This window comes from Pelobates fuscus, chromosome 12 (assembly GCF_036172605.1).
Source record: "Pelobates fuscus isolate aPelFus1 chromosome 12, aPelFus1.pri, whole genome shotgun sequence".
NCBI lineage: Eukaryota > Metazoa > Chordata > Amphibia > Anura > Pelobatidae > Pelobates > Pelobates fuscus.
Window position 1 is genome coordinate 139,322,349 of NC_086328.1, and position 27,957 is coordinate 139,350,305.

At 38.7% G+C, this 27,957-nt stretch overlaps 1 protein-coding gene across 1 annotated transcript; it reads right to left on the bottom strand.

Annotated features, from left to right (window-relative positions):
- Positions 1-1,178: 1,178 nt before the first annotated feature.
- On the bottom strand, positions 1,179-27,957 carry TSPAN32 (tetraspanin 32). The gene is made up of 8 exons (XM_063437433.1): positions 27,846-27,957; positions 27,263-27,377; positions 24,550-24,647; positions 13,795-13,869; positions 6,928-7,029; positions 6,739-6,819; positions 5,672-5,755; positions 1,179-1,518 (listed from the first exon to the last, which is right to left on the bottom strand). The coding sequence occupies exons 1-8, from the start codon at positions 27,909-27,911 to the stop codon at positions 1,354-1,356; spliced, it is 786 nt and encodes a 261-aa protein (XP_063293503.1). The 5' UTR covers positions 27,912-27,957; the 3' UTR covers positions 1,179-1,353.

Below are 27,957 nucleotides of genomic sequence, written 5' to 3' on the forward strand. Positions count from 1 at the left end.
AGCTATTTTGTCGTTAAATTTGGAATTCATTTTGAACTCTCAGTTTAGAGAATAACCGTGATGATGAACTGACTTGCTTCGTATCATGTATTGCATTGTCCAGGGCAAACCGATCTACAGAAAGGGCAGAGATTGGCAAAGGCTGCGGTGATTTTACAATATAATTCAAATAACAAATCTCTGTTCCCCATATCAGGATTAGACCTTCGCTGGCTGATGGCGATCATAGAAACATAGAAACATAGAATGTGACGGCAGATAAGAACCATTCGGCCCATCTAGTCTGCCCAGTTTTCTAAATACTTTCATTAGTCCCTGGCCTTATCTTATAGTTAGGATAGCCTTATGCCTATCCCACGCATGCTTAAACTCCTTTACTGTGTTAACCTCTACCATTTCAGCTGGAAGGTTATTCCATGCATCCACTACCCTCTCAGTAAAGTAATACTTCCTGATATTATTTTTAAACCTTTGTCCTTCTAATTTTAGACTATGTCCTCTGGTTGTGGTAGTTTTTCTTCTTTTAAATATAGTCTCCTCTTTTACTGTGTTGATTCCCTTTATGTATTTAAATGTTTCTATCATATCCCCCCTGTCTCGTCTTTCCACCAAGCTATACATGTTAAGATCCTTTAACCTTTCCTGGTAAGTTTTATCCTGCAATCCATGAACCAGTTTAGTAGCCCTTCTTTGAACTCTCTCTAAGGTATCAATATCCTTCTGAAGATACGGTCTCCAGTACTGTGTACAGTACTCCAAGTGAGGTCTCACCAGTGTTCTGTACAATCGCATGAGCACTTCCCTCTTTCTACTGCTAATACCTCTCCCTACACAACCAAACATTCTGCTAGCATTTCCTGCTGCTCTATTACATTGTCTGCCTACCTTTCAGCCATCAGAAATAATCACCCCTAAATCCCTTTCCTCAGATGCCCTTGGGTTTTTACGTCCAAGATGCATTATCTTGCACTTATCCACATTAAATGTCAGTTGCCACAACTCTGACCATTTTTCTAGTTTACCTAAATCATTTGCCATTTGGCTTATCCCTCCTGGAACATCAACCCTGTTACATATCTTAGTATCATCCGCAAAAAGACACACCTTACCATCAAGACCTTCTGCAATATCACTAATAAAAATATTATAAGAGAATGGGTCCAAGTACAGGGAATTTAATAGATAGAAATAGAAACTGGTTCCGTAGAAGCTTTCTTTCTTCATATGATTAATTCATGTAAAATATCTTACTATAACACGTTAAGACACATTGTAACTGGGTGATAATTTATTTTAATAATTCCCTGACAAAAAGGCAGCTGGCGGACCACGTCAGACATGATAAAGAACACGTCACTTTGTAGATTGGTGGGGAAGCAAGTGAGTGAGAGCAGTTGCGGGAAAAAGGATTCGGGAGCCACTAAAACCATTGGTCAAGCTATATTCACCTCTGCGACCCCATGTTGTGCCTCTTGGGAAGGATATGTAGAGGAAGGAGGAAAGGAGCATTCCATAAACCTGCAATATAAATAGAATACACAGATCAGCTAGTTAGTCAGATCTTTAAATTACATTGCTGTTTTACAGGTATCTCCTCTCTCAGATCCTTCCACACAGTTACATAGTAATCGAGGTTGGAAAAGACAACGAACGCTCAAAATGCATTGATTTAATTTCCAAATTTGCGCAGCACCGCGTTTTGTCGTATCTCCACTTCCTGTGTTTCTCCTGAATTACCAAAGGAAGTGGAGATATGCTCATTTCTACTATACGTTTTTAAGTGCGATGCAATAAATGGTATATTTGTTTTAACAATATTTCCCCTTCGTGGCCACTCTTCCATATATAGATTCAGCATAGAAGCTTTTCTGATCGGATATATACCCCACGAGGGTGATGAGCCTGACTTTTCTGCGGTTGTGAGTGTTCTACCTAAACTCTTCTGGGTGAATATATAATATATATACACTGTATGACGCTACGTATTATTTCTACTTCTTTTACTAGATTCCTATGTACTTTATGTGATTGAAATCCACATTGCTTTTCCAGGTTGTAATTTACTATTTCTGTTATACGGGTTTTGCGTTTTATCATATTTTTGTATTGGGATTCTCTCATCTATTCCCAATTTATTGTCTCTCTTCTCCTTATTTGTAGCCGTGTATTCCAGACAATGCAATCAGGCTGGTCTGATACATTGCAAGCTCTAATTATGTCTCCTTCAGCAAACCTATACTCAATATCCAAGTTTACATAACTTTTCAAGCAATTGGCATTAACAACATATCAATAACTGGTGTTTCACAAATACATAAACACAAAACGCTCCACACTATTCTCCACAGTTTGTTAAAAATACACAAATACTTGTTTCCCTTACTGGAACTCCAATATTATATAGTAATTCTATTATAACAGTTGCCTTTCTGCTAACATATATACATTAGACTTGCGCATATGGTGTAAAAAGAATTACAATTGTTGCCTGAATTTTGGCTGTTCTGACCTTGGTGTGATATATGGATAGGGGACAGCCACTAAATCAAATGAATAAAGAAATACATTTTAATAATTCAATAAATAATAAAAATATAATCCTAACATCAGTCGAACCAAGCACTTAAAATATGCAACAGAATGCTGAAAACTGAACGCTCAAAATTGAAATATTGACTGAATCTGATCCGAATATCTGACCCGACAAAATACCATTCTATCGGGTAGGAGTTAGATTCTGTGAAAGGGCATTAGAAGAGCCTATCACTATACAGGCACTCCTCACTCACAGACCGGGTTCCGTTCTTAAGACTTGGTCATAAAAGTTCATAAGTTCAAAATCTCTGCCTGGAAATTATAGCCCTGTGAGCTTAACTTTTGTGACTATGAAAGTATTTGAAGAGCTATTAAAGAACCACTATAGTGCCAAAAAAAATACTCGTTTTCCTGGCACTATATGGTCTCTAGGTCCCCCCCACCCTCTGGGTCCCCCTCACGCCGGGCTCCCTCGGCACTGGGGACTCTCCTCCTTCTTTTCCCGTCATCCGCTGAATGCGCATGAGCGGCACGAGCAGCGTGCGCATTCAGCCTGTCCATAGGAAAGCATTCTCAATGCTTTCCTATGGACGCTGGCGTCTTCTCACTGTGAAGGAATATATATACAGGGAGTGCAGAATTATTAGGCAAGTTGTATTTTTGAGGATTAATTTTATTATTGAACAACAACCATGTTCTCAATGAACCCAAAAAACTCATTAATATCAAAGCTGAATATTTTTGGAAGTAGTTTTTAGTTTGTTTTTAGTTTTAGCTATTTTAGGGGGATATCTGTGTGTGCAGGTGACTATTACTGTGCATAATTATTAGGCAACTTAACAAAAAACAAATATATACCCATTTAAATGATTTATTTTTACCAGTGAAACCAATATAACATCTCAACATTCACAAATATACATTTCTGACATTCAAAAACAAAACAAAAACAAATCAGTGACCAATATAGCCACCTTTCTTTGCAAGGACACTCAAAAGCCTGCCATCCATGGATTCTGTCAGTGTTTTGATCTGTTCACCATCAACATTGCGTGCAGAAGCAACCACAGCCTCCCAGACACTGTTCAGAGAGGTATACTGTTTTCCCTCCTTGTAAATCTCACATTTGATGATGGACCACAGGTTCTCAATGGGTTTCAGATCAGGTGAACAAGGAGGCCATGTCATTAGATTTTCTTCTTTTATACCCTTTCTTGCCAGCCACGCTGTGGAGTACTTGGACGCGCGTGATGGAGCATTGTCCTGCATGAAAATCATGTTTTTATTGAAGGATGCAGACTTCTTCCTGTACCACTGCTTAAAGAAGGTGTCTTCCAGAAACTGGCAGTAGGACTGGGAGTTGAGCTTCACTCCATCCTCAACCCGAAAAGGCCCCACAAGCTCATCTTTGATGATACCAGCCCAAACCAGTACTCCACCTCCACCTTGCTGGCGTCTGAGTCGGACTGGAGCTCTCTGCCCTTTACCAATCCAGCCACGGGCCCATCCATCTGGCCCATCAAGACTCACTCTCATTTCATCAGTCCATAAAACCTTAGAAAAATCAGTCTTGAGATATTTCTTGGCCCAGTCTTGACGTTTCAGCTTGTGTGTCTTGTTCAGTGGTGGTCGTCTTTCAGCCTTTCTTACCTTGGCCATGTCTCTGAGTATTGCACACCTTGTGCTTTTGGGCACTCCAGTGATGTTGCAGCTCTGAAATATGGCCAAACTGGTGGCAAGTGGCATCTTGGCAGCTGCACGCTTGACTTTTCTCAGTTCATGGGCAGTTATTTTGCGCCTTGGTTTTTCCACACGCTTCTTGCGACCCTGTTGACTATTTTGAATGAAACGCTTGATTGTTCGATGATCACGCTTCAGAAGCTTTGCAATTTTAAGAGTGCTGCATCCCTCTGCAAGATATCTCACTATTTTTGACTTTTCTGAGCCTGTCAAGTCCTTCTTTTGACCCATTTTGCCAAAGGAAAGGAAGTTGCCTAATAATTATGCACACCTGATATAGGGTGTTGATGTCATTAGACCACACCCCTTCTCATTACAGAGATGCACATCACCTAATATGCTTAATTGGTAGTAGGCTTTCGAGCCTATACAGCTTGGAGTAAGACAACATGCATAAAGAGGATGATGTGGTCAAAATACTCATTTGCCTAATAATTCTGCACTCCCTGTATATATATTTGTGTTTGTGAAGGAATACCCCATCACTCATACTATTCCCGTTTTGAACTCTACAATTCCCTTGGAACTCACTGCTTCGGTAACCGAATGAGGACCACCCCAACAGCTCATTAGAACGTTAGAACCATCCGTTAACAAGTGTGAAACCACAAGGGAAACAACTAATGAATGCTCTCCTGGGTGGCCTCCATTTCGTGCAATTGAACCCACGTGGTTGAATCATGATGAATCATGCTTTCTTTTAGATCAGGTGCATGGCTGGGTGCATGTGTGTCATTTACCTGGCTGGCTGAGGCAGTGTTATGCTCTGGACAATTTTCGGCTGGAAAAACGTGGGTCCTGGCATTCATGGAAATATTTGACATGTACCACCTACCTAGAGATTGTTCCAGACCACGTACACCCCTTCATGGCAATGGTGTTCCCTGATGGCAGAGGCCTCTTTCAGCAGGATAACGCACCCTGCCACACTGCAAAAATTGTTCAGGAATGGTTTGAGGAACATGACAAAGAGTTCAAGGTGTTGCCTTGCCCTCCACATTCTCCAGATCTTAACCTGATTGAACATATGTGGGATGTGCTGGAACAACAAATACGATCCATGGAGGCCTCATCTCGCAACTTGCAGGACTTAAGGGATCTGCTGCTAATGTCTTGGTGCCCCGTACCACAGGACACGTTCAGAGGTTGTGTAGATTCCATGATTCGATGCATCAGAGCTGTATTGGCAGCATGAGCGAGACCTACACAATATTAGACTGATATGTCCAAATAGTTTTTTTCTAATCAGAGTATTCTTGCCTTTGCCTTGACACACAGATACTTTTTGGATTTTGAATTTATACACATCACATCCAGACATACAGATGTAGCATGGCAGTCCCCTCTAAAATTGCTGTGTGTGACATTTATCAATACCAGTACATTTAACACTTACCGTAATTATTAAGGAGAGGAGCAGCACTATTTTAACATAGTTCCAATGAGTATTCAATGCAGCTGAGATAACCAGCACACAGTCCTGTGGGAGGTACGAGTTGGAAGAATTTAGAAAGACAACAACAGACAGTAAACGGACTAACATAATTCCTGGGTTTGAGACCAACTAATAAATGACTGTCAATACCGGTACCCACCCCAACATATACTAGAAATGCATAATGCCAATCCTATGGGTCTCCATATGGGATAATGTGGTAGGGTGTGCCTGCTTAAAAACAAGTTTACCAATTTAAAAAACAGAACCAAAGATACAGGTTTGTCCAACAATATATAATTCTATGGTTAGTGTAAATGATACCCTAAATGTTTGGTGTAATGTGATAAACATCCTCTTATATTCTGGGTTTAAAGGAACACTCCAAGCACCAGCCTGCTGGTTATGGTGCTAGGAGTGTCCTGGTGCACACAGTGTAAGTAGTCAAAAAGTATGATTTGGCAACTTACCTTGGCGTGCTGGCTGCATGTGGCCACCTCCAACACTGAGCTAAGCCTGGCGGAACAGAGAGGAACTCTTTGGGTGAGACCTCTAAGCAGATCCTCTCAGTTAATGTGTCATCCCTGCATGTCAGTAAAGCTAACCGAAGCCCTAGAGCTTATAGGCTTGACTTCTTACTGCGTGCTCTAGTGGTTATGTTGTTTGGAGTGTCCCTTTAAGTTACTATGCATCACTATAATTCTCAGTTTACTGTTGGATCTCTATAACAGCTGTAAATGGATCTGAGTACATTCTCACGTCTATGTGGGTGAGCTACTACTAGAAAAGAGAACACTATGGGATTGAGGCCACAGTTAGAAATGACCTCCATGTTAGAAATAAAAGTGTTAATAAGTAAATAATGTGTGTAATATAATGAAACCTATGAACTGTACAAGCAGGTTGAAGTGAGAGAAAAACATTAAAGGCTTTGCCACATGCGTGGACTGTCTGATGGACAACAATTAGCTATAGGTTACGGGTTTAGATAACACCTGGGCGTTTTACATGGAGTTCAAACCACTTACCTGACTCTCTGTCATGTTCTTGCACAGCAGATTGTTCACACCAAATGTCTGAGGCCAACTGATCTTCCCACAGCATTGGAACTAGGAAAGAGTAAGCCGTAAGACTCTCCACACATTAGTGGGCCTGCTAGTATATTGACCTAATATTATTAAATGTTCATAGTTTGTCACGTCACGCATGGTACTCACTTTTTCATGTATGCTCATAAGATGTGTTCTATGGCCTTCAAATGTATCTCTGACAACCTGGTCATAGAGTCCATCATAAACATCGAGGTATGAAGCCTTCACCTGGAAAAAAACCAAAACAAAAAATATATATGCAAAAAGTGCTGTTACCTCAACACGCAACATAAAACGCAAACATATTGGAAAGCACAATGATCAACTTAGTTGCTAAGGGTCAGTAAATCCAATTACATTTATTGAAGAGCGATAAATAACAAGAGATTGGGATCCATTTTCCTTTTATTAATGTACAATGCCCTAATTCGCATAAACAAACTCAGCAGTAAATAGGAACAGTGAAAAGACCCTCCACCCACCAAACTGAAGTTCTCAGCTTCTGAAAATCAGCTATCAATATTTCAACTACCAAATCTTGGCATCAATTCGGGCCTGCAAACGCCTCAAAGCCACACACCTGATGTATACGTTTGTAAGCCACATGGGAGCTTTAGGTCGCTATACACTCCAATTACTAACAGTTCTGGATCAGCAATGTGTAGAGTACACCCCAGCATTTTATATTAAATAGAGATCTTTTGGGGATCATTATAGACACCACATTAAGGTAGCACGTAGACAGCATATCTCCAAATATGCCAGAATATAAAACAATGTTTGGTTCTCTTCTAACTAACCCATACTGGTGGGGTCCTGTGAGCTTACACTCGGTTCAGTTAATAGACACGTGTTTGGTAATTCATGCACATTAAAAAAGAGATTGAAGAGAAGAGAGGGAGAGAAAAGAATTGAATAAAGGAGAATTAGAAAGAAAAATTTAGGGAATATTGGGGTGGAGAAAATAACATAGGGGATGTGGTAGGAGAGCTTGGTATCCCAGTGTTTTGTTCAGCATGCAATCCCTATATTGGTTTTGGAAGAAGTACATAAGAGGGCAGTCTTGTGTGTTTAGTTCATGTCCAGTTTTGATACATATCCAAAACAGAGAAGCCATACAATTTCATAAAGCCTCTGGAAGGACAGCTGTCATAGCCTCCATGGACCCAGTTCTTAAATTTATTTCAACCTCTGTTGCAAACTAGGAGCTATGGATTGGATCCGGAGGGCAGGGATTTGGAGATGAGGAAGCAACATCGCATGAACTTTCTGCCATCATGGATCCATGATCAGACATTCTCACCTAATGTGAAGCTTGATCCTGACCTCTCTAACATCTCAAACATTTATCGAATATATCTGGGGAGATTAAATGCATGAGATAAGGCACCTAGATACAAACTTATAGTTTGTTTAGTGGATGCCAGAACTGATAGTAGATTGGTGAAGAAGTATGAACATTATCTTTGTTTATCAGACAAAAACTGTCCCAAAATCATCCTTCCCTTTTTCTATAAATAGAGGGGAGTGTGGGATGTGTTGGTGGAATCAGAATTTGACATAAGCGGGCAGGATTATTTTGTAAGTGACCCTTGTGTTTTTCAAAGTCAGTTACTTGTCTATGTACATTTTCTTCTCTGGGAGTGATCTATGAAATTGTTGAATTTCAAAGTGTACAAACATTTGTCTGTAGTTTGTTGTATTTTTTAGGACGGTGTGTAAAGGAGAGTATCCTGCAGAAGTGCTAATCTAGGAGATTCAGCCTCCAGGGCTTGACCATGGAAACATGGAAACATAGAATGTGACGGCAGATAAGAACCATTCGGCCCATCTAGTCTGCCCAATTTGAGTAAACGGAGAATGGGGGATTGTGAGCCTGAGGTGAGGTATGGATTAAACATTTTAAAAATCCAAATATATGTTAAATATTTAGCAATTTACATTACAATCTAGTCCATTCCAGGCAGAGGAGAAATAAAAACCTTTCTGAAAAAATGTCAGAGCTTATAACAGTGATTGACAGGGAGCAATTGTGGAACTACCACTGGTGTGGCTCCACCAGGCCCTCAAGCTGGGGTGGGCCCATCAGGTGGACTTCATAGTTTGGTCCACCCGGTGAGGTTCTTTGATCACAGGTTAGGTTTGACGCATCGAACCTTTAATAGAACACTGGACTGGGCCCCTGATCAGTCTGCAGGTTGGTGCTAGGCGGAAGTGAGGTCACTTCCACCCATTGTACGCAGCGCTGCGTGGGAGGGAGAGCAGGAAAACACAGAGAGAAAACAGGGAGCTGGGCACAGACTCCCATCAACCTCAGACAGTACTTACTGCAGTCAAAGGACCCCAAGGAAGCCACCCTCCTGCACCCAAAAGGTGTATGTGTGTGTTCATCTGTGTTTGTGTGACAGTGTGGATGTGTATCCGTGTGTCAGTGTGTATGTGTATCTGTGTGTCAGTGTGTGTATATGTGTGTGTTTATCTGTGTTTGTGTGTCTGTGTGTATGTGTACCTATGTGCTAGTGTGTATATGTGTATGTTCATCTGTGTTTATGTGGTACTGTGTATGTTTATCAGTGTGTCTGTGTGCATATGTGTCTGTTTATCTGTGTTTATGTGGTAGTGTGTATATGTATGTCAGTATGTATGTGTATCTGTGTTAGTGGACAGTGTGCATGTGTATATGTGTGTCAGTGTGTGTATATGTGTGTGTTATCTATGTTTGTGTGGCAGTATGTATATGTATGTGTGTTTGGGTGTAGTGTTGGTGTTTGATTGCAGTGGTGTGTTTGGGTGAAGTGTTAGTGTAACAGTGTGCATGTGTATCTGTGTTTCAGTATGTTTGCGTATCTGTGTGTCAGTGTGTGTGTTATCTGTGTTTGTGTGGCAGTGTGTATCTGTATGTCTGTATTTATGTGTATCTGTGTTTGTGCAGCAGTGTGTGTGTCAGTATGTGTGTGTGTGTTTGGCAGTGTATTTTTTATATGTGCATTAATTTGAGCAAATGCCATTACTACACCCAAACGCACCCCTGCATTCAAACGTCAATACTACACCCAAACACACCACTGCAATCAAACACCAACATTACACCCAAACACACCCCTGTAATCAAACGCCAACACTACACCCAAACACACCACTGTAATCAAACGCCAACACTACACCCAAACACACCCCTGTAATCAAACGCCAACACTACACCCAAACACACCCCTGTAATCAAACGCCAACACTACACCCAAACACACCACTGTAATCAAACGCCCCAAACACACCACTGTAATCAAACGCCCCAAACACACCACTGCAAACGACAACACTACACCCAAAGACACCCCTGCAATCCAACGACAACACTATACCCAAACACACCCCTGCAATCAAACTACGCTACACCCAAACACACCCCTGCAAACAACAACACTACACCCAAAGACACCCCTGTAATCAAACGCCAACACTACACCCAAACACACCCCTGTAATCAAACACCAACATTACACCCAAACACACCCCTGCAATCAAACGCCAACACTACACCCAAACACACCCCTGCAAACGACAACAGTACACCCAAACACACCCTTGTAATCAAACACCAACACTAATCCCAAACACACCACTGTAATCAAACGCCCCAAACACACCACTATAATCAAACGCCCCAAACACACCACTGCAAACGACAACACTACACCCAAAGACACCCCTGCAATCCAACGACAACACTATACCCAAACACACCCCATCAATCAAACTACGCTACACCCAAACACACCCCTGCAAACAACAACACTACACCCAAACACACCCCTGCAATCAAACGCCAACACTACACCCAAACACACCCCTGCAAACGCCAACACTACACCCAAACACACCCCTGCAAACGACAACATTACACCCAAACACACCCTTGTAATCAAACACCAACATTACACCCAAACACACCCCTGTAATCAAACAACAACACTACACCCAAACACACCCCTGCAATCAAACGCCAACACTAATCCCAAACACACCCCTGCAATCAAACGCCCCAAACACACCCCTGCAAATGACAACACTACACCCAAAGACACCCCTGCAATCCAACGACAACACTATACCCAAACACACCCCTGCAATCAAACAACTACGCTACACCCAAACACACCCCTGCAATCAAACGCCCCAAACACACCCCTGCAAATGACAACACTACACCCAAAGACACCCCTGCAATCCAACGACAACACTACACCCAAACACACCCCTGTAATCAAAAACCAACACTACACCCAAACACACCCCTGTAATCAAACGCCAACACTACACCCAAACACACCACTGTAATCAAACGCCAACACTACACCCAAACACACCCCTGTAATCAAACAACTACGCTACACCCAAACACACCCCTGCAAACGCCAACACTACACCCAAACACACCCCTGTAATCAAACAACAACACTTCACACAAACACACCCCTGCATTCATATGCCAACACTACACCCAAATGCACACCTACATTCATGCACATACTCCATACAAAAACATTCAAGCACACAGTCATTGCTGACAGATACGCCCTGCAAGGATGGACAAATGGTAGATTCCCAGCTGGCAAAGCATTATTGTGAGATAGCTGAGGATGTACCATACAGCCACCCTTGCGTTTTAGGAGAGGCCCTAAAAAATCCCTTGCAACAGTGCCCTCCCTACACTAGTCCTGTCACTGAGAGGGAGCCAAGATGGAGAGAGGTCATCTCCACAGTCCCTCCCTCCCCCCCACTGTGCCCATGCAGAATGTGACTAATCAGTAGGCTTTATCCATAGAGATTTATTAATCACCCCATGAAGCCAACAATCAATACAAAGACTGTCCGCTTACAGACTAATGTGAGCTAAGCACATACGTGTGTACGCACATTAGTTGGTAATTTTGATATGCAGAGCTGTATTTCCAGGAAACATCCTATATGTATCATTTTCAGTAGCAGAGAATGTTCAGTAATGTTACTCCATTCCTCGGTTTTACAATCTGGGCAACGTAGATTGCAGAATGAATCAGAGGCAATATGTGTGAACAACGATTGCCATTTCTCTTGTTATTTCTATCTATCAGGGTGTTGGATACAGGATAGCCCTGGTTTGTGCCGCAGGATAGCCCTGGTTTGTGCCGCAGGATAGCCCTGGTTTGTGCCGCAGGATAGCCCTGGTTTGTGCCGCAGGATAGCCCTGGTTTGTGCCGCAGGATAGCCCTGGTTTGTGCCGCAGGATAGCCCTGGTCTGTGCCACGTACCGTACACATGACTCCAATTGTCATTGGTGAAGGTATAGTGTCTGGGTACCTGAGCACCATAGAATCTAGGCTCTTATAAAGTCTCAGGTGAGGCTGGTATCTATAGTCCCAATATTCCCTTTGGATGGATTTGTCAGGATGGGAATATATTTTCCTCTGGTTTTATAATTTTTAATAGAAAAAGAAAGATGCGATAGTAAAACAGATCAATAAACATGACGTCGTGGGCTACAAAACACAGAAAGAGCGATTTAACAGAAACAAGTGACAGAGTAACATGCAGCATAACGTGTGGAATCTGACCTATTGAAATGGGGGCAACTCTTTTTGATCACATTCTATAGATAATACAATAAACATGCAAAAACCACCAATTTAAAATAATACGATAAAAGGCTTTCCCACGTAATGATGCGAATCCCCCTGAACATTCCGTTTTATTAGCCCACCCAGGATGCACTGCAAGGACCTGTAAGGGCAGAGTAACTCGAGGCTCAGTCCTGCCTGGAGCCAACGTTTCTGTAACTATCAGCCAGATGGGATAAAAAGCTGGAAAGACTAAGAATACCATTGCGTCCATTGTTCTTATTTTCTTAAAGTGTTTTTTTTTACGTGCGTTTTTCTGGAATTTATTTGGTTATTCTGTCTCTCGCTGTTAAAATACACCTACCATTAAAATTATAGACTGTCAGTGGGCAAACGCTCAAAATCAGCAGGGGATCCAATACTTTTTTCCCTCACTGCAGCTGTCAATCATAAGGGCTGATCTCATTCATATTTTTGCACAATGTATAAATGCTATGTAAAAGCAATGTGATGTTTCATGGACATTTGAGAGAATACAGTTTTACAAGATATTGAAGTTGTTATGGTGCCGATACTGTTCCTTTAAGTGTCCCACTAGTGACAGATCAGCTGTAAGATATATAGAGCACTGTGATAGTTGTTGGACAGGAAGCATTTCCATTGGACTTTGCTCACACTGTTTGAAGCTTGCTGCTAATAAGATATGCTGAATGTGGACGTCTTCTCTGACGTAAATCCTCTGTCGTCCAACAGCTTTGGGCTAGGGTTTATCCTGACTCTTTGTGTAGCAGGTAGCATTGTGACACTCCTGAGGCCCTAAACCTGTTCTGCCTTACGTTCCTGAGAAATTAATAAAAAAAAAGGGCTTTCATACTGCCTAACTGACTGTTAATTCCATCATCAATCACCAAACACGAAGTTAAGGGCATTAACAGAACGTGGAATGATATATAGGCATTGGTTAGCTCTGTGCAGGAATAGCCACAACAGTAACTACGTTATAAATGCATTAGAAGTAATGAGCCGGTTATACACAATACATTACTTTGTGTTTTAACCCCTTCAGGCATGGATCATGCAGATTACGTTTTACAATGACAGTCCTCAGCCAAGCCTTGTTCATGTCACAGACCTCTCCAGGTGATGAGCTGAGACACTAGGCATTATATTAAAAGCTCAATTCAGGCATGGTGTTATTACAACTTCTATCCCGCAAATACCCCCAACTAAATTCAGTTTTTTAACAGGTTACTATTAGAAAAAGACTAATGTAAATGTATTCAACTTGGGCTAAAACAGGCTAAAATGTGAGGGTTTTTTCTCTACATTTTGCAGTTCGGTGTGCAGTTATATATAAATGAATAAACCGAACACAGTGCAGGTCACAATCTGTTACCTCGTCCTGAGATTCGTGTGTCCAAGTCATTCCAGCCACCAACGAGCAGAGCAGGATTCCGAACACCACCAGGGCCTGCAGAACAGAAGGGCACGTCAAGCAAACAGTGGAACTCGTAATGACCATATGTGTACACAATAGAGCACACCAGCCACTTCTTCATGGGATGTTTATTATTTATAGACAATGGACATGTATCAATAACTTAGTCATTAACAACATTACTTCTATAAATATAGATCCCAGCCACACGTTAACTAATAGGAGATAGAAAATATTAACTTATTGAAGTGATAGCAAGGCTTACTGTCAATTTTCATATTCTTTATCATCAAACACTTAAATGAACACTACTATTAGAAATACAAAAATTATTGTTAGATATGCTCTTAAACTATTTATATATATATGGGGCCCGTTGTAATCATTAAATAAATCTTCATGCTCACTATTCCAATCGCATTAAATAAAGCTTCATGCTCACTATTCCAATCGCATTAAATAAAGCTTCATACTCACTATTCCAATCGCATTAAATAAAACGTCATACTCACTATTCCAATCGCATTAAATAAAACTTCATACTCACTATTCCAATCGCATTAAATAAAGCTTTATACTCACTATTCCAATCGCATTAAATAAATCTTCATGCTCACTATTCCAATCGCATTAAATAAAGCTTCATACTCACTATTCCAATCGCATTAAATAAAACTTCATACTCACTATTCCAATCGCATTAAATAAATCTTCATGCTCACTATTCCAATCGCATTAAATAAAGCTTCATGCTCACTATTCCAATCGCATTAAATAAATCTTCATGCTCACTATTCCAATCGCATTAAATAAAGCTTCATACTCACTATTCCAATCGCATTAAATAAAGCTTCATACTCACTATTCCAATCGCATTAAATAAATCTTCATGCTCACTATTCCAATCGCATTAAATAAAGCTTCATGCTCACTATTCCAATCGCATTAAATAAAGCTTCATGCTCACTATTCCAATCGCATTAAATAAAGCTTCATACTCACTATTCCAATCGCATTAAATAAAACTTCATGCTCACTATTCCAATCGCATTAAATAAAACTTCATACTCACTATTCCAATCGCATTAAATAAAGCTTCATACTCAATATTCCAATCGCATTAAATAAAACTTCATACTCACTATTCCAATCGCATTAAATAAAGCTTCATACTCACTATTCCAATCGCATTCAATAAAACGTCATGCTCACTATTCCAATCACATTAAATAAAGCTTCATGCTCACTATTCCAATCGCATTAAATAAAGCTTCATACTCACTATTCCAATCGCATTAAATAAAGCTTCATACTCACTATTCCAATCGCATTAAATAAAACTTCATGCTCACTATTCCAATCGCATTAAATAAAACTTCATGCTCACTATTCCAATCGCATTAAATAAATCTTCATACTCACTATTCCAATCGCATTAAATAAAGCTTCATACTCACTATTCCAATCGCATTAAATAAAGCTTCATACTCACTATTCCAATCGCATTAAATAAAGCTTCATGCTCACTATTTAAATCGCATTAAATAAAGCTTCATACTCACTATTCCAATCGCATTAAATAAATCTTCATACTCACTATTCCAATCACATTAAATAAAACTTCATACTCGCTATTCCAATCGCATTAAATAAAGCTTCATACTCACTATTCCAATCGCATTAAATAAAACTTCATGCTCACTATTCCAATCGCATTAAATAAAACTTCATACTCACTATTCCAATCACATTAAATAAAACTTCATACTCGCTATTCCAATCGCATTAAATAAAGCTTCATACTCACTATTCCAATCGCATTAAATAAATCTTCATGCTCACTATTCCAATCACATTAAATAAAGCTTCATGCTCACTATTCCAATCGCATTAAATAAAACTTCATACTCACTATTCCAATCGCATTAAATAAAGCTTCATACTCACTATTCCAATCGCATTAAATAAAACTTCATGCTCACTATTCCAATCGCATTAAATAAAGCTTCATACTCACTATTCCAATCGCATTAAATAAAACTTCATACTCACTATTCCAATCGCATTAAATAAAACTTCATACTCACTATTCCAATCGCATTAAATAAAGCTTCATACTCACTATTCCAATCGCATTAAATAAAACTTCATGCTCACTATTCCAATCGCATTAAATAAATCTTCATGCTCACTATTCCAATCGCATTAAATAAAGCTTCATACTCACTATTCCAATCGCATTAAATAAAGCTTCATGCTCACTATTCCAATCGCATTAAATAAAGCTTCATACTCACTATTCCAATCGCAATAAATAAATCTTCATACTCACTATTCCAATCGCATTAAATAAAACTTCATACTCACTATTCCAATCGCATTAAATAAAACTTCATACTCACTATTCCAATCGCATTAAATAAAGCTTCATACTCACTATTCCAATCGCATTAATAAAACTTCATGCTCACTATTCCAATCGCATTAAATAAAGCTTCATACTCACTATTCCAATCGCATTAAATAAAGCTTCATACTCACTATTCCAATCGCATTAAATAAAGCTTCATACTCACTATTCCAATCGCATTAAATAAAGCTTCATACTCACTATTCCAATCGCATTAAATAAAGCTTCATACTCAATATTCCAATCGCATTAAATAAAACTTCATACTCACTATTCCAATCGCATTAAATAAAACTTCATACTCACTATTCCAATCGCATTAAATAAAACGTCATACTCACTATTCCAATCGCATTAAATAAAACTTCATACTCACTATTCCAATCGCATTAAATAAAGCTTCATACTCACTATTCCAATCGCATTAAATAAAACTTCATGCTCACTATTCCAATCGCATTAAATAAAGCTTCATACTCACTATTCCAATCGCATTAAATAAAACTTCATGCTCACTATTCCAATCGCATTAAATAAAACTTCATACTCACTATTCCAATCGCATTAAATAAAGCTTCATACTCACTATTCCAATCGCATTAAATAAAACTTCATGCTCACTATTCCAATCGCATTAAATAAAACTTCATACTCACTATTCCAATCGCATTAAATAAAACTTCATACTCACTATTCCAATCGCATTAAATAAAGCTTCATACTCACTATTCCAATCGCATTAATAAAACTTCATACTCACTATTCCAATCGCATTAAATAAAGCTTCATACTCACTATTCCAATCGCATTAAATAAAGCTTCATACTCACTATTCCAATCGCATTAAATAAAGCTTCATACTCACTATTCCAATCGCATTAAATAAAGCTTCATACTCACTATTCCAATCGCATTAAATAAAACTTCATGCTCACTATTCCAATCGCATTAAATAAAGCTTCATACTCACTATTCCAATCGCATTAAATAAAACTTCATACTCACTATTCCAATCGCATTAAATAAAACTTCATGCTCACTATTCCAATCGCATTAAATAAAGCTTCATACTCACTATTCCAATCGCATTAAATAAAGCTTCATACTCACTATTCCAATCGCATTAAATAAAGCTTCATGCTCACTATTCCAATCGCATTAAATAAAGCTTCATACTCACTATTCCTATCGCATTAAATAAAACTTCATGCTCACTATTCCAATCGCATTAAATAAAACTTCATGCTCACTATTCCAATCGCATTAAATAAAACTTCATGCTCACTATTCCAATCGCATTAAATAAAACTTCATGCTCACTATTCCACTCGCATTAAATAAAACTTCATGCTCACTATTCCAATCGCATTAAATAAAGCTTCATGCTCACTATTTCAATCGCATTAAAGGGACACTATAGTCACCTGAACAACTTTAGCTTAATGAAGCAGTTTTGGTGTATAGAACATGCCCCTGCAGCCTCACTGCTCAACCCTCTGCCATTTAGGAGTTAAATCCCTTTGTTTATGAACCCTAGTCACACCTCCCTGCATGTGACTTGCACAGCCTTCCATAAACACTTCCTGTAAAGAGAGCCCTATTTAGGCTTTCTTTATTGCAAGTTCTGTTTAATTAAGATTGTCTTATCCCCGGCTATGTTAATAGCTTGCTAGACCCTGCAAGAGCCTCCTGTATGTGATTAAAGTTCAATTTAGAGATTGAGATACAATTATTTAAGGTAAATTACATCTGTTTGAAAGTGAAACCAGTTTTTTTTTTTCATGCAGGCTCTGTCAATCATAGCCAGGGGAGGTGTGGCTAGGGCTGCATAAACAGAAACAAAGTGATTTAACTCCTAAATGACAGTGAATTGAGCAGTGAAATTGCAGGGGAATGATCTATACACTAAAACTGTTTTATTTAGCTAAAGTAATTTAGGGGACTATAGTGTTCCTTTAAATAAAACTTCATACTCACAATTCCAATCGCATTAAATAAAGCTTCATACTCACTATTCCAATCGCATTAAATAAAGCTCCATACTCACTATTCCAATCGCATTAAATAAAGCTTCATACTCACTATTCCAATCGCATTAAATAAAGCTTCATACTCACTATTCCAATCGCATTAAATAAAGCTTCATACTCACTATTCCAATCGCAATAAATAAAGCTTCATACTCACTATTCCAATCGCATTAAATAAAACTTCATGCTCACTATTCCAATCGCATTAAATAAAGCTTCATACTCACTATTCCAATCGCATTAAATAAAACTTCATGCTCACTATTCCAATCGCATTAAATAAAGCTTCATACTCACTATTCCAATCGCATTAAATAAAACTTCATGCTCACTATTCCAATCGCATTAAATAAAGCTTCATACTCACTATTCCAATCGCATTAAATAAAACTTCATGCTCACTATTCCAATCGCATTAAATAAAGCTTCATACTCACTATTCCAATCGCATTAAATAAAACTTCATGCTCACTATTCCAATCGCATTAAATAAAGCTTCATACTCACTATTCCAATCGCATTAAATAAAGCTTCATACTCACTATTCCAATCGCATTAAATAAAGCTTCATACTCACTATTCCTATCGCATTAAATAAATCTTCATGCTCACTATTCCAATCGCATTAAATAAAGCTTCATACTCACTATTCCAATCGCATTAAATAAAACGTCATACTCACTATTCCAATCACATTAAATAAAACTTCATACTCACTATTCCAATCGCATTAAATAAAGCTTCATACTCACTATTCCAATCGCATTAAATAAAGCTTCATACTCACTATTCCAATCGCATTAAATAAAGCTTCATACTCACTATTCCAATCGCATTAAATAAAGCTTCATACTCACTATTCCTATCGCATTAAATAAATCTTCATGCTCACTATTCCAATCGCATTAAATAAAGCTTCATACTCACTATTCCAATCGCATTAAAGAAAGCTTCATACTCACTATTCCAATCGCATTAAATAAAGCTTCATACTCACTATTCCAATCGCATTAAATAAAGCTTCATACTCACTATTCCAATCGCATTAAATAAAACGTCATACTCACTATTCCAATCGCATTAAATAAAACTTCATACTCACTATTCCAATCGCATTAAATAAAGCTTCATACTCACTATTCCAATCGCATTAAATAAAGCTTCATACTCACTATTCCAATCGCATTAAATAAAGCTTCATACTCACTATTCCAATCGCATTAAATAAAGCTTCATACTCACTATTCCTATCGCATTAAATAAATCTTCATGCTCACTATTCCAATCGCATTAAATAAAGCTTCATACTCACTATTCCAATCGCATTAAATAAAGCTTCATACTCACTATTCCAATCGCATTAAATAAAGCTTCATACTCACTATTCCAATCGCATTAAATAAAGCTTCATACTCACTATTCCAATCGCATTAAATAAAGCTTCATACTCACTATTCCAATCGCATTAAATAAAGCTTCATACTCACTATTCCAATCACATTAAATAAAGCTTCATACTCACTATTCCTATCGCATTAAATAAATCTTCATGCTCACTATTCCAATCGCATTAAATAAAGCTTCATACTCACTATTCCAATCGCATTAAATAAAGCTTCATACTCACTATTCCAATCGCATTAAATAAAGCTTCATACTCACTATTCCAATCGCATTAAATAAAGCTTCATACTCACTATTCCAATCGCATTAAATAAAGCTTCATACTCACTATTCCAATCGCATTAAATAAAGCTTCATACTCACTATTCCAATAGCATTAAATAAAGCTTCATACTCACTATTCCAATCGCATTAAATAAAGCTTCATACTCATTATTCCAATCGCATTAAATAAAGCTTCATACTCACTATTCCAATCGCATTAAATAAAGCTTCATACTCATTATTCCAATCGCACTGCAAAACATTTTTTTTGACTCACAAATTTAAAAAATTGAGCATGAAAATAATACAGCATATTGATTAAAAAACAAAAACTATCAAATACGTTAACATTGTATTGATGCCCTAAGTGTCCCTTGACAGCTCATTGACAGAGGCTGGCTTAATTCATGAATGCTTCTGACACCTGGTGGTTAAAGTGAATACTACATGAGAAATCTTAGTGATACTTTGTATATCCATATATTTCTCCATCTCATATTGATATTCTAGCATGTGACTCATAATATAGAAATAAGCATTCCTAATGCATTGTGATATACAACTGATCCTACCTAATAAGTAGTCATTTCATCTGTGCGAAAATATGGACATAATGCATAGTGAAGTTAAAAGGAACTCTATGTAGTGCCCCAGAATATTTGTTTTTACCACATAGAGCTGTGGCCATTCTTCTCCATGGGACACATTGATTAAACATTCAATGTTCTCATGCAGTGTGTGAGGGGGTTGAATATCAAGAACTGAGTTTGACTTGGTTCTGGAAACAAATGCACCATCTAGGGGCTGTCATAGTACAACCATTGCTTGACTTCCTACATTATAAATCCATGCTACATTACTATACTTTGCCAAACAAGAGTATTTAACCTATTTCATCTCCTCCTACTATCATTGTGGCAAAACTAGCCACTTAAAACTGTATTTGTCTAAATGTGTTTCTATAGCTTTAACCCCTTAAGGACACATGACGTGTGTGACACGTCATGATTCCTTTTTATTCCAGAAATTTGGTCCTTAAGGGGTTAAGGTTGTTAGAACCAAGTGTATTAAGGTATATGTATTTCATGCGAACAACAGCATTCGTATGCTGGCGGCATGAAAGCCACCAGCATTCATACAGTAGTTTCACGAACAGTGAATTTCATCACTGTTCGTGAAACAAACAAACTACCGAATGGGAGACCACACACAGGAGGTCGTGTGGCTCCCAATAAATATTGAAACATTGTTGCAATCGGTAATTAGAGAGATTCTAGGTGGCCGCCGTTCGGCTACCGACCACACGGCGGTCAGCCATCTTGGATCCTTTGTTAGCCCAGCGGTATTTGGTCATCGAGCGCCTGGAACTAAAATCGGCTACTCGACAGCACGAATACCGCTGGACTTCCAAGCCATTCGGGAGCCCCGGTCCTTCAGTAGTTTGTTCCCATACGTTCAATCGATAGTTTGAATGTAACTTATAAATAATGTGTGTTTTGTGCGGCGTTCGGTTAGTTATGCTGGGATCTGAGCAGTACTTTCACGAAATATGCGCTCAGACCCCAGCTATCTACCGAACGTCCATTTGTTTAAATAAAGTGAATAATGTTAAAGTTATGCATTTTCATGTAAAATATTGGTTCTGCTGCACGGAGGGATAATCCACTTAACTGTATATTCTAGTGGGAGTATCCCTCTCGTACAGCAGTGCATGATGGGAGAAATGTCCAGGTTGTTCAGTTCCCCATGTAGTCCCCTAGTGTACAACCCCTGTAATGTCAGTAGGGGACTACATGGGGAACTGAACAACCTGGACAGTTCCATAAATACTGTGACCTGTGATTAAAAGCTCCGTTGACTCCCAGCCTATGTGTCGTCTAGTTCTTGGGAAGGAAGGATTCTTACAACGCTACCGGGATTATAGTATGCTGTATTTATTTGCCTGGATTATTTTATGCTGTTCCTGTTACCCAGCGAAGATACTGTGGATTATACTACCTCTCTGCTACAATCATGATCCTGAACACATTTTTCATAGCTTTAACGCCTTCACTGCCCAAATGCAACCCCACCATTTAATAACCTCACAGCTAGTGATTTCTCATGTCACGTTGCTAACAAGATTAACCAAATTAGGAGTGCAATCTTCCCTCATTCCTCCTCCGCTCCAATAGTTAGCTTCCATTTAGTTCTTTCTGTTCCTTCTTCCACTCTTCTTAACTCCTTACCCCTTTTCTGTGAACAATAAGTCTCTAAAGTTCTATTCTTTCGACCCACCACATGTCCTCTCGATCTATTCCGCTCTCATCTTATTCAATCTCTTTCCCTATGTCTGATCCCACCCCTAATGCGTATTTACAATGTTTTCTGACATCTTCCCCTCTTCCCTCAAACACGCAACCATTAATCCCATCCTAAAAAAGCTTTTTGACACTGCTTCTACTATTCACTATCGTCCCATATCACTACTTACCTTAACTTCTAAGCTACTTGGGCGGCTTGTGTTTACCCGTCCATCTTACTTTCTCAATACTTACTCCCCCATGGACCCTCTTCAATCTGTTTTCCAATCCATTTTACTGAAACTGTCATTACCAAAGTAACTAAAAACTTTAATGTTGTTGACTATTCTCTACTGGTTCCAAGCCTCTACAACCTTGGATTCCATGACACTGTATTTTCCTGGTTTTCACTGTATATTTTTGAATGCCTTTTAGTGTCTCCTTCTCCTCCTCCGCATTTCCCGTCTCAGCTGGTGTTCCTCAAGGCTCTGTTCTTGATCTCTTTTATTCTCCATTTACACTGCCACTCGCTCTTACCTAATTAACTCTTCATTTTCAATACCGTCTATCTGCTGTATTTATTTACATTTACCTCTCCCCGCGACCTCTCTCCTGCCCTCCTGGAACACATCACAAACTGTCTCTTTTCCATTCCTAACTGAATGGCTTCCCATTTTCTGAAATGAATCTTTCTAAAACTGAACTCCTTAGCTTTACCCCTCCCTTGAATAGTCCTCCTCCATGTACCTCATCTCAATCAAAACGTCTGGGTGGCGTTCCTCTGTCGTTTTAACTTTGTTTTGCAGGAATGTTTAAATTGCAGGGTTAAACACACCTCTAGTGGCTGTCTTCCGGATTTGTCATGCATGTGCACTAGCCTTGTAATGCTTCACTACGTGGAAACATTGGATTGGCTGAGATCATCAGTCTTGATGATCTCAGCCAGGGGTGTGGGGTGGCAATTCAGGGGCCAGCGAGGTGAGGTTTAAAAGATTAATATATCTGCTTTTTCATTTTTTAGTTAGTAAGACAATGCAGTGTTAGGAATACCTGTTAAAATAAATGTTAATGCAATGTATGTGTGATTGTTAAATCTGTTATTCAATGGTGAACATTCTGAGAAATGGTAGTTTCCCTTTGGGAAAGGAACAAAGACTGTAATATCAACTTCTAGCTATTCATTGTACTTTACTAAAAAGATAACCAACCAAGTATGGCAAGAAATATCAGAAACCTTCCTTCCCCACTAACATTTAAAACACCTACCGTCCACCATCCCATTTCCTCATTTCCTTTTGCCTCTAAGTTCCTAAAATATCTCATTCATTCCAAACTGACCAATCTCCTGGATTATGACTTCCTACTTGACCTTCTCCAATCTGGTGTTCAGCCTCTTTACTGAAACTACTCAATACAAACTGACCATTGAGTTGACTGACACCAAATCTTTTGCTCACTCTTCTATTCCTTCTCAATATCTCTGCTTCTTCTGACATGACAGACCACCACAGCACAGCCTTGGTCCATAACCTTGGTGTATGTGGCGTTCTTTTTTTAAGGTTTTACACTCTTTTTTTGCCTGCTTCTCTGACACCTCCTTCTCTTTTCCACCTCTCTCTTTTGGTGTAGCTCGAGGTTATGGGCACAATTCTTTTGTCTACTTCTGTTCTCACTCAACAATGTCTCACTGGCTAGCCAATCAGTTTTGTGTTGTTTTGTTTTTTAAATTCAAAGTTTTTATTGGCAACATTTTCAAGGGAATGGGATGGGATACAGAAATAAGAAAAAGGGATGGGGTAGGGGTTTCAGGATTAGTAATGATGCATCCTGGTATGTAATACAGCTTGATATTGCACGTTTAATACATAATACTTGGAGTGTATTATACACGGTTCATCACACACTGCTTGACAATTGTTATACATCGTATGGTACGCATGACACAACCTGTCCTGCGTCTCAGTGCTGTGTACTGTTTGTGTTTCCTTTATTTGTATGTAGCGGTGTGGGACTGCCGCCGTGGGCAGGCCGTGGCGTCTCATGGGCTCGTTGCATGTTTAATTGCCTGTTGGCTTGGTTGTTTTGTGTTGTTTTTAATAGTTCTTGCTATTCTTTCATTGAGACAATCTTCAATCTTGCTGCTTGCATTTTAAGAACATGAAGAAGATGAAGGACCTTATACTTGTACTCAGTGAACCTGGTGAGTTAGCCAAGGTATTATATATCTAACTTGCTGGGTCACTATCCACTTACGTTCCTGTTACAGTTACAATTTACTCACCAAGACTATCTCTAAATGACTGGTCTCATTGTTTGTACTTACAATCACCATGAGCTGCTGTGACTCTCGTAGTACTGAGACAAAACTGAGAAGAATGCTGAGGAAGAGGAAGGAACAGACAATTCCACCATACACCACCACTACAAAGAAGAACATGGGGTCCATTAGTGTAAGGTGGAGACTTACAGTGATAACTCTTGAAGGAAAATTAAAGAAAAAGTGATAAATATTAAATACTTTTTTAGCCATACTAACAATTGTTTTGCTTGTGAAAGTTGTGCATCAAGACTATAATACATATTATCTTACTTTACACTGTAACAATCTTCTTTAACTGGGTCAATGTTACGTATGATATAGTAACTAATAACTAATAACGCTTGCAATTTATTCCATAATTACTTAGCCCTCACATTTAAAACATTGACTGAGGTCATAGACAGACTGAGGTATTGGTCGCACATAAACTCGCACATAAATTGGCTTCTGCATGGATTCTCGTACTTTCTAATTTCCAGAATCCTGGCCTCTGATTCACTGACCATTGACATATATGACTTTTGTAGTTTCCTACCCGGCTAGTGAATGGTGTCCATTGTATGGTCATTAATCAAGTTTCAATCCCTGTTACGGTATCTTTGTAGGCACTCCAAGCACCATAACCACAACAGGGTTTACACTACATGTTGTTTAAACTGTTTCACCCAGCAGCAGTCTAATTCACCAGAAATGATTAATGTAACTGCCAGATAAACGACCAGAACCTGAACTGTGCAATAAACCATTTTAAATTCTAGCCATATGTTATGTATATAATAGGGTCATGGTGCAAGGATGAATTCTAATATAATAATATCTACGTGTTCATTACATCGGTCCCAACGTGTGCTGATATGATTTCCCAGAAACACCGCACCCAAGATTGGGTTCATTCTGTAAATATACATTGACATTTTTTTATTATCTAGTTAATATTTCGATAAATTGCTAAAAATAATAAATAATGTGGTTGTTTTATTATAACAATAATAATAGCCATTGACAGAGTAGGACTGGGCTTTATTTTTTACAACCCACCCTAAACAGACAACCACTTGTGAATACGAAGATACGGTACTTGCCTTTGTAAAAGCAGAACTGGGAGGGGGGGGATTGTTAATCTGTTGGTCAGGCACTTCCTGGGCAAACCACATCTGTAACAGCAATCTACAGACAGCTCAAAAGGCCCGTTAGGGTTCTGAGAAACTCTGCTACACAGCATGTCCCCACCACAACGTGTGTATTCTCCCCTTCTAAGGGATCACCAATATATAGAGATACACATATAGCTCGTTTATGGCATGTTTATTGTAATTCATTATAGGGGAGCAGCCATGTTCTCCAGAAATTACACATCAAAATAAAACATTGAAAATCACCGATGTCTTGTTTTAACCTATTGTTTGCAAATGGTTCTCTGTTTGTTTAAATATATATTAAAGATTTAGAAATTTACATAACAATCCATTGGAGTGGTGGCCCAGCCGAGGCATAGCTTGCAAATGAAGATGAGAAACATAAACAGGTGAGATCTAGCAAAGTGTTGACGAATAATCAGTCTTTGATGTGAGTCTTTCCTGGTTTAAACGATCATTTATGGCAATATTTTCACTATTTATTACAATGTATTGTCCGTAGCATGACTTTCTGTTTAGCGTACTCCACATATTAATATTATTGCTATTGGGATTACAAACATTTTTGTATTTTCTGAAGTTCTCATACTCCAATTTTCTCTTGTGTGGAAAGTGAGTTAGAATATTTACACAATTATGGAGATTTATCAAAGTTTTTTTTTGGGGGGGGGGAACGGGGTTAAAACATCTTCCAATTTATGTAAATATTTTAAATAAAATCTGAAAAAATTCACCATTCCAACAGATTTATGCACCTCGACAAGAAAGGAATACAGTCTGAATATTCTGTGAGTATCCACTTCCTTCACCAAGAAAAGAGACGCTAGAGAACACTACAAGATCGGATACTCTTCTGGTGTAAAGAAGATAGAATTACATATAGGCTGAGTCCGCTACACAAAAAGGATCTCAAAGGAAAAAACATAGAAAAGTAATAAATAGTGTAAAATACAGTCAGACCTGATCATTCATGGCAGACAAAAACATCCCAGAAAATGTGCCAAGTATTAGTGACTATTTGATAAATCTCTCCTATTATTCTTAGTTAGTAGGGTAAGAGTACAGTGGTGCATAGATCAGCTGGAATGTACAAAGAAGAACGCTGCTTTTCAGACAGTTTTTAAGTAAATGGCCCAGATTTTGAAACCACTCAAAAAGGAGACTTTGGTACATCTCCCACAATGTTTAGGTATCACTTTCTCTATTTTTGTCTGTCTCTGCTGACTGACAGCTGCAAGGAGTAAAGTTTATAGCAGGATAGACAACCGTGGGACGCAAGATGTTGTAAACTACATCTCCCATAATGCTTATAGCCACAATGATGGCAAAGCATCAAGGGAGATGTAGTCGTTGAAGGTGGCCTACCTGTGGTTTAGAACAATGATTGAAAAGGAGCTAAGTTGGACGCACCCAGTGGAAGGACAGCGGTAAGCAGCATTGTGTATTTTTACATTTAGTTTAGAATTTCCGAAATCACAAACACATATCCGTTAAATATAAAAATAAATAATATTAAAAATACTGGGGATGTATACAACACGTGAAACAGGAATATAAACAATGCGATCTATAGGTCTTACTGGCATTTTGTATTCCTCTGGTTGGGCTGTCAGCGGGCGAGGGCGAAGTCAGGGTAGTGAAATGACCCCCAAACCTAGTGATTACCGTCAGAAAGCAACCTCCAAATGCCAGTAGCTGGAGGGAAAACAGAGCAGAAAGGCCGTATATCATAAAAATGATTATAAATAACATTCACTGAATCCTATAACGCGCAATATATATAAGGCAATATATAGCAACCCATTGATAAAAAAAGAAACGGAAAAGAACAATACAATAATGGTTTAACCCCTTAAGGTAAGAGTGCGCTGGGGGACTCCTGGCACCATAACTACTTCATTTAGATTAAGTTGTTATAGTATCTGGAGTATCCCTTTAAGGTCAAAATAGACAAACTAGAAATATTCTCCAATTGCTATTCTACCAGCTCAGCTATTTTGGATTACACAAAATTCAGTCTGAATTCACTTTAAAACATTCTCACTAATCCAGTATATATGAATAATGACCAACCTTCCCGCCGCATGTTTGTATACTACATTACCCACAATGCCCAGCCAGTCTATAAATAGAAGTTGTAGCAAGTAAAAGTGATCCGGTTACCATAATAAAGAGACAGGTCACTAGGAGATGGCATTTGGCACAACGAACCCTGGACGCCTGTCCCATAATGGTTCCTTTGGTGTCATGCAGTCTGCAGATACACGGACCCTGC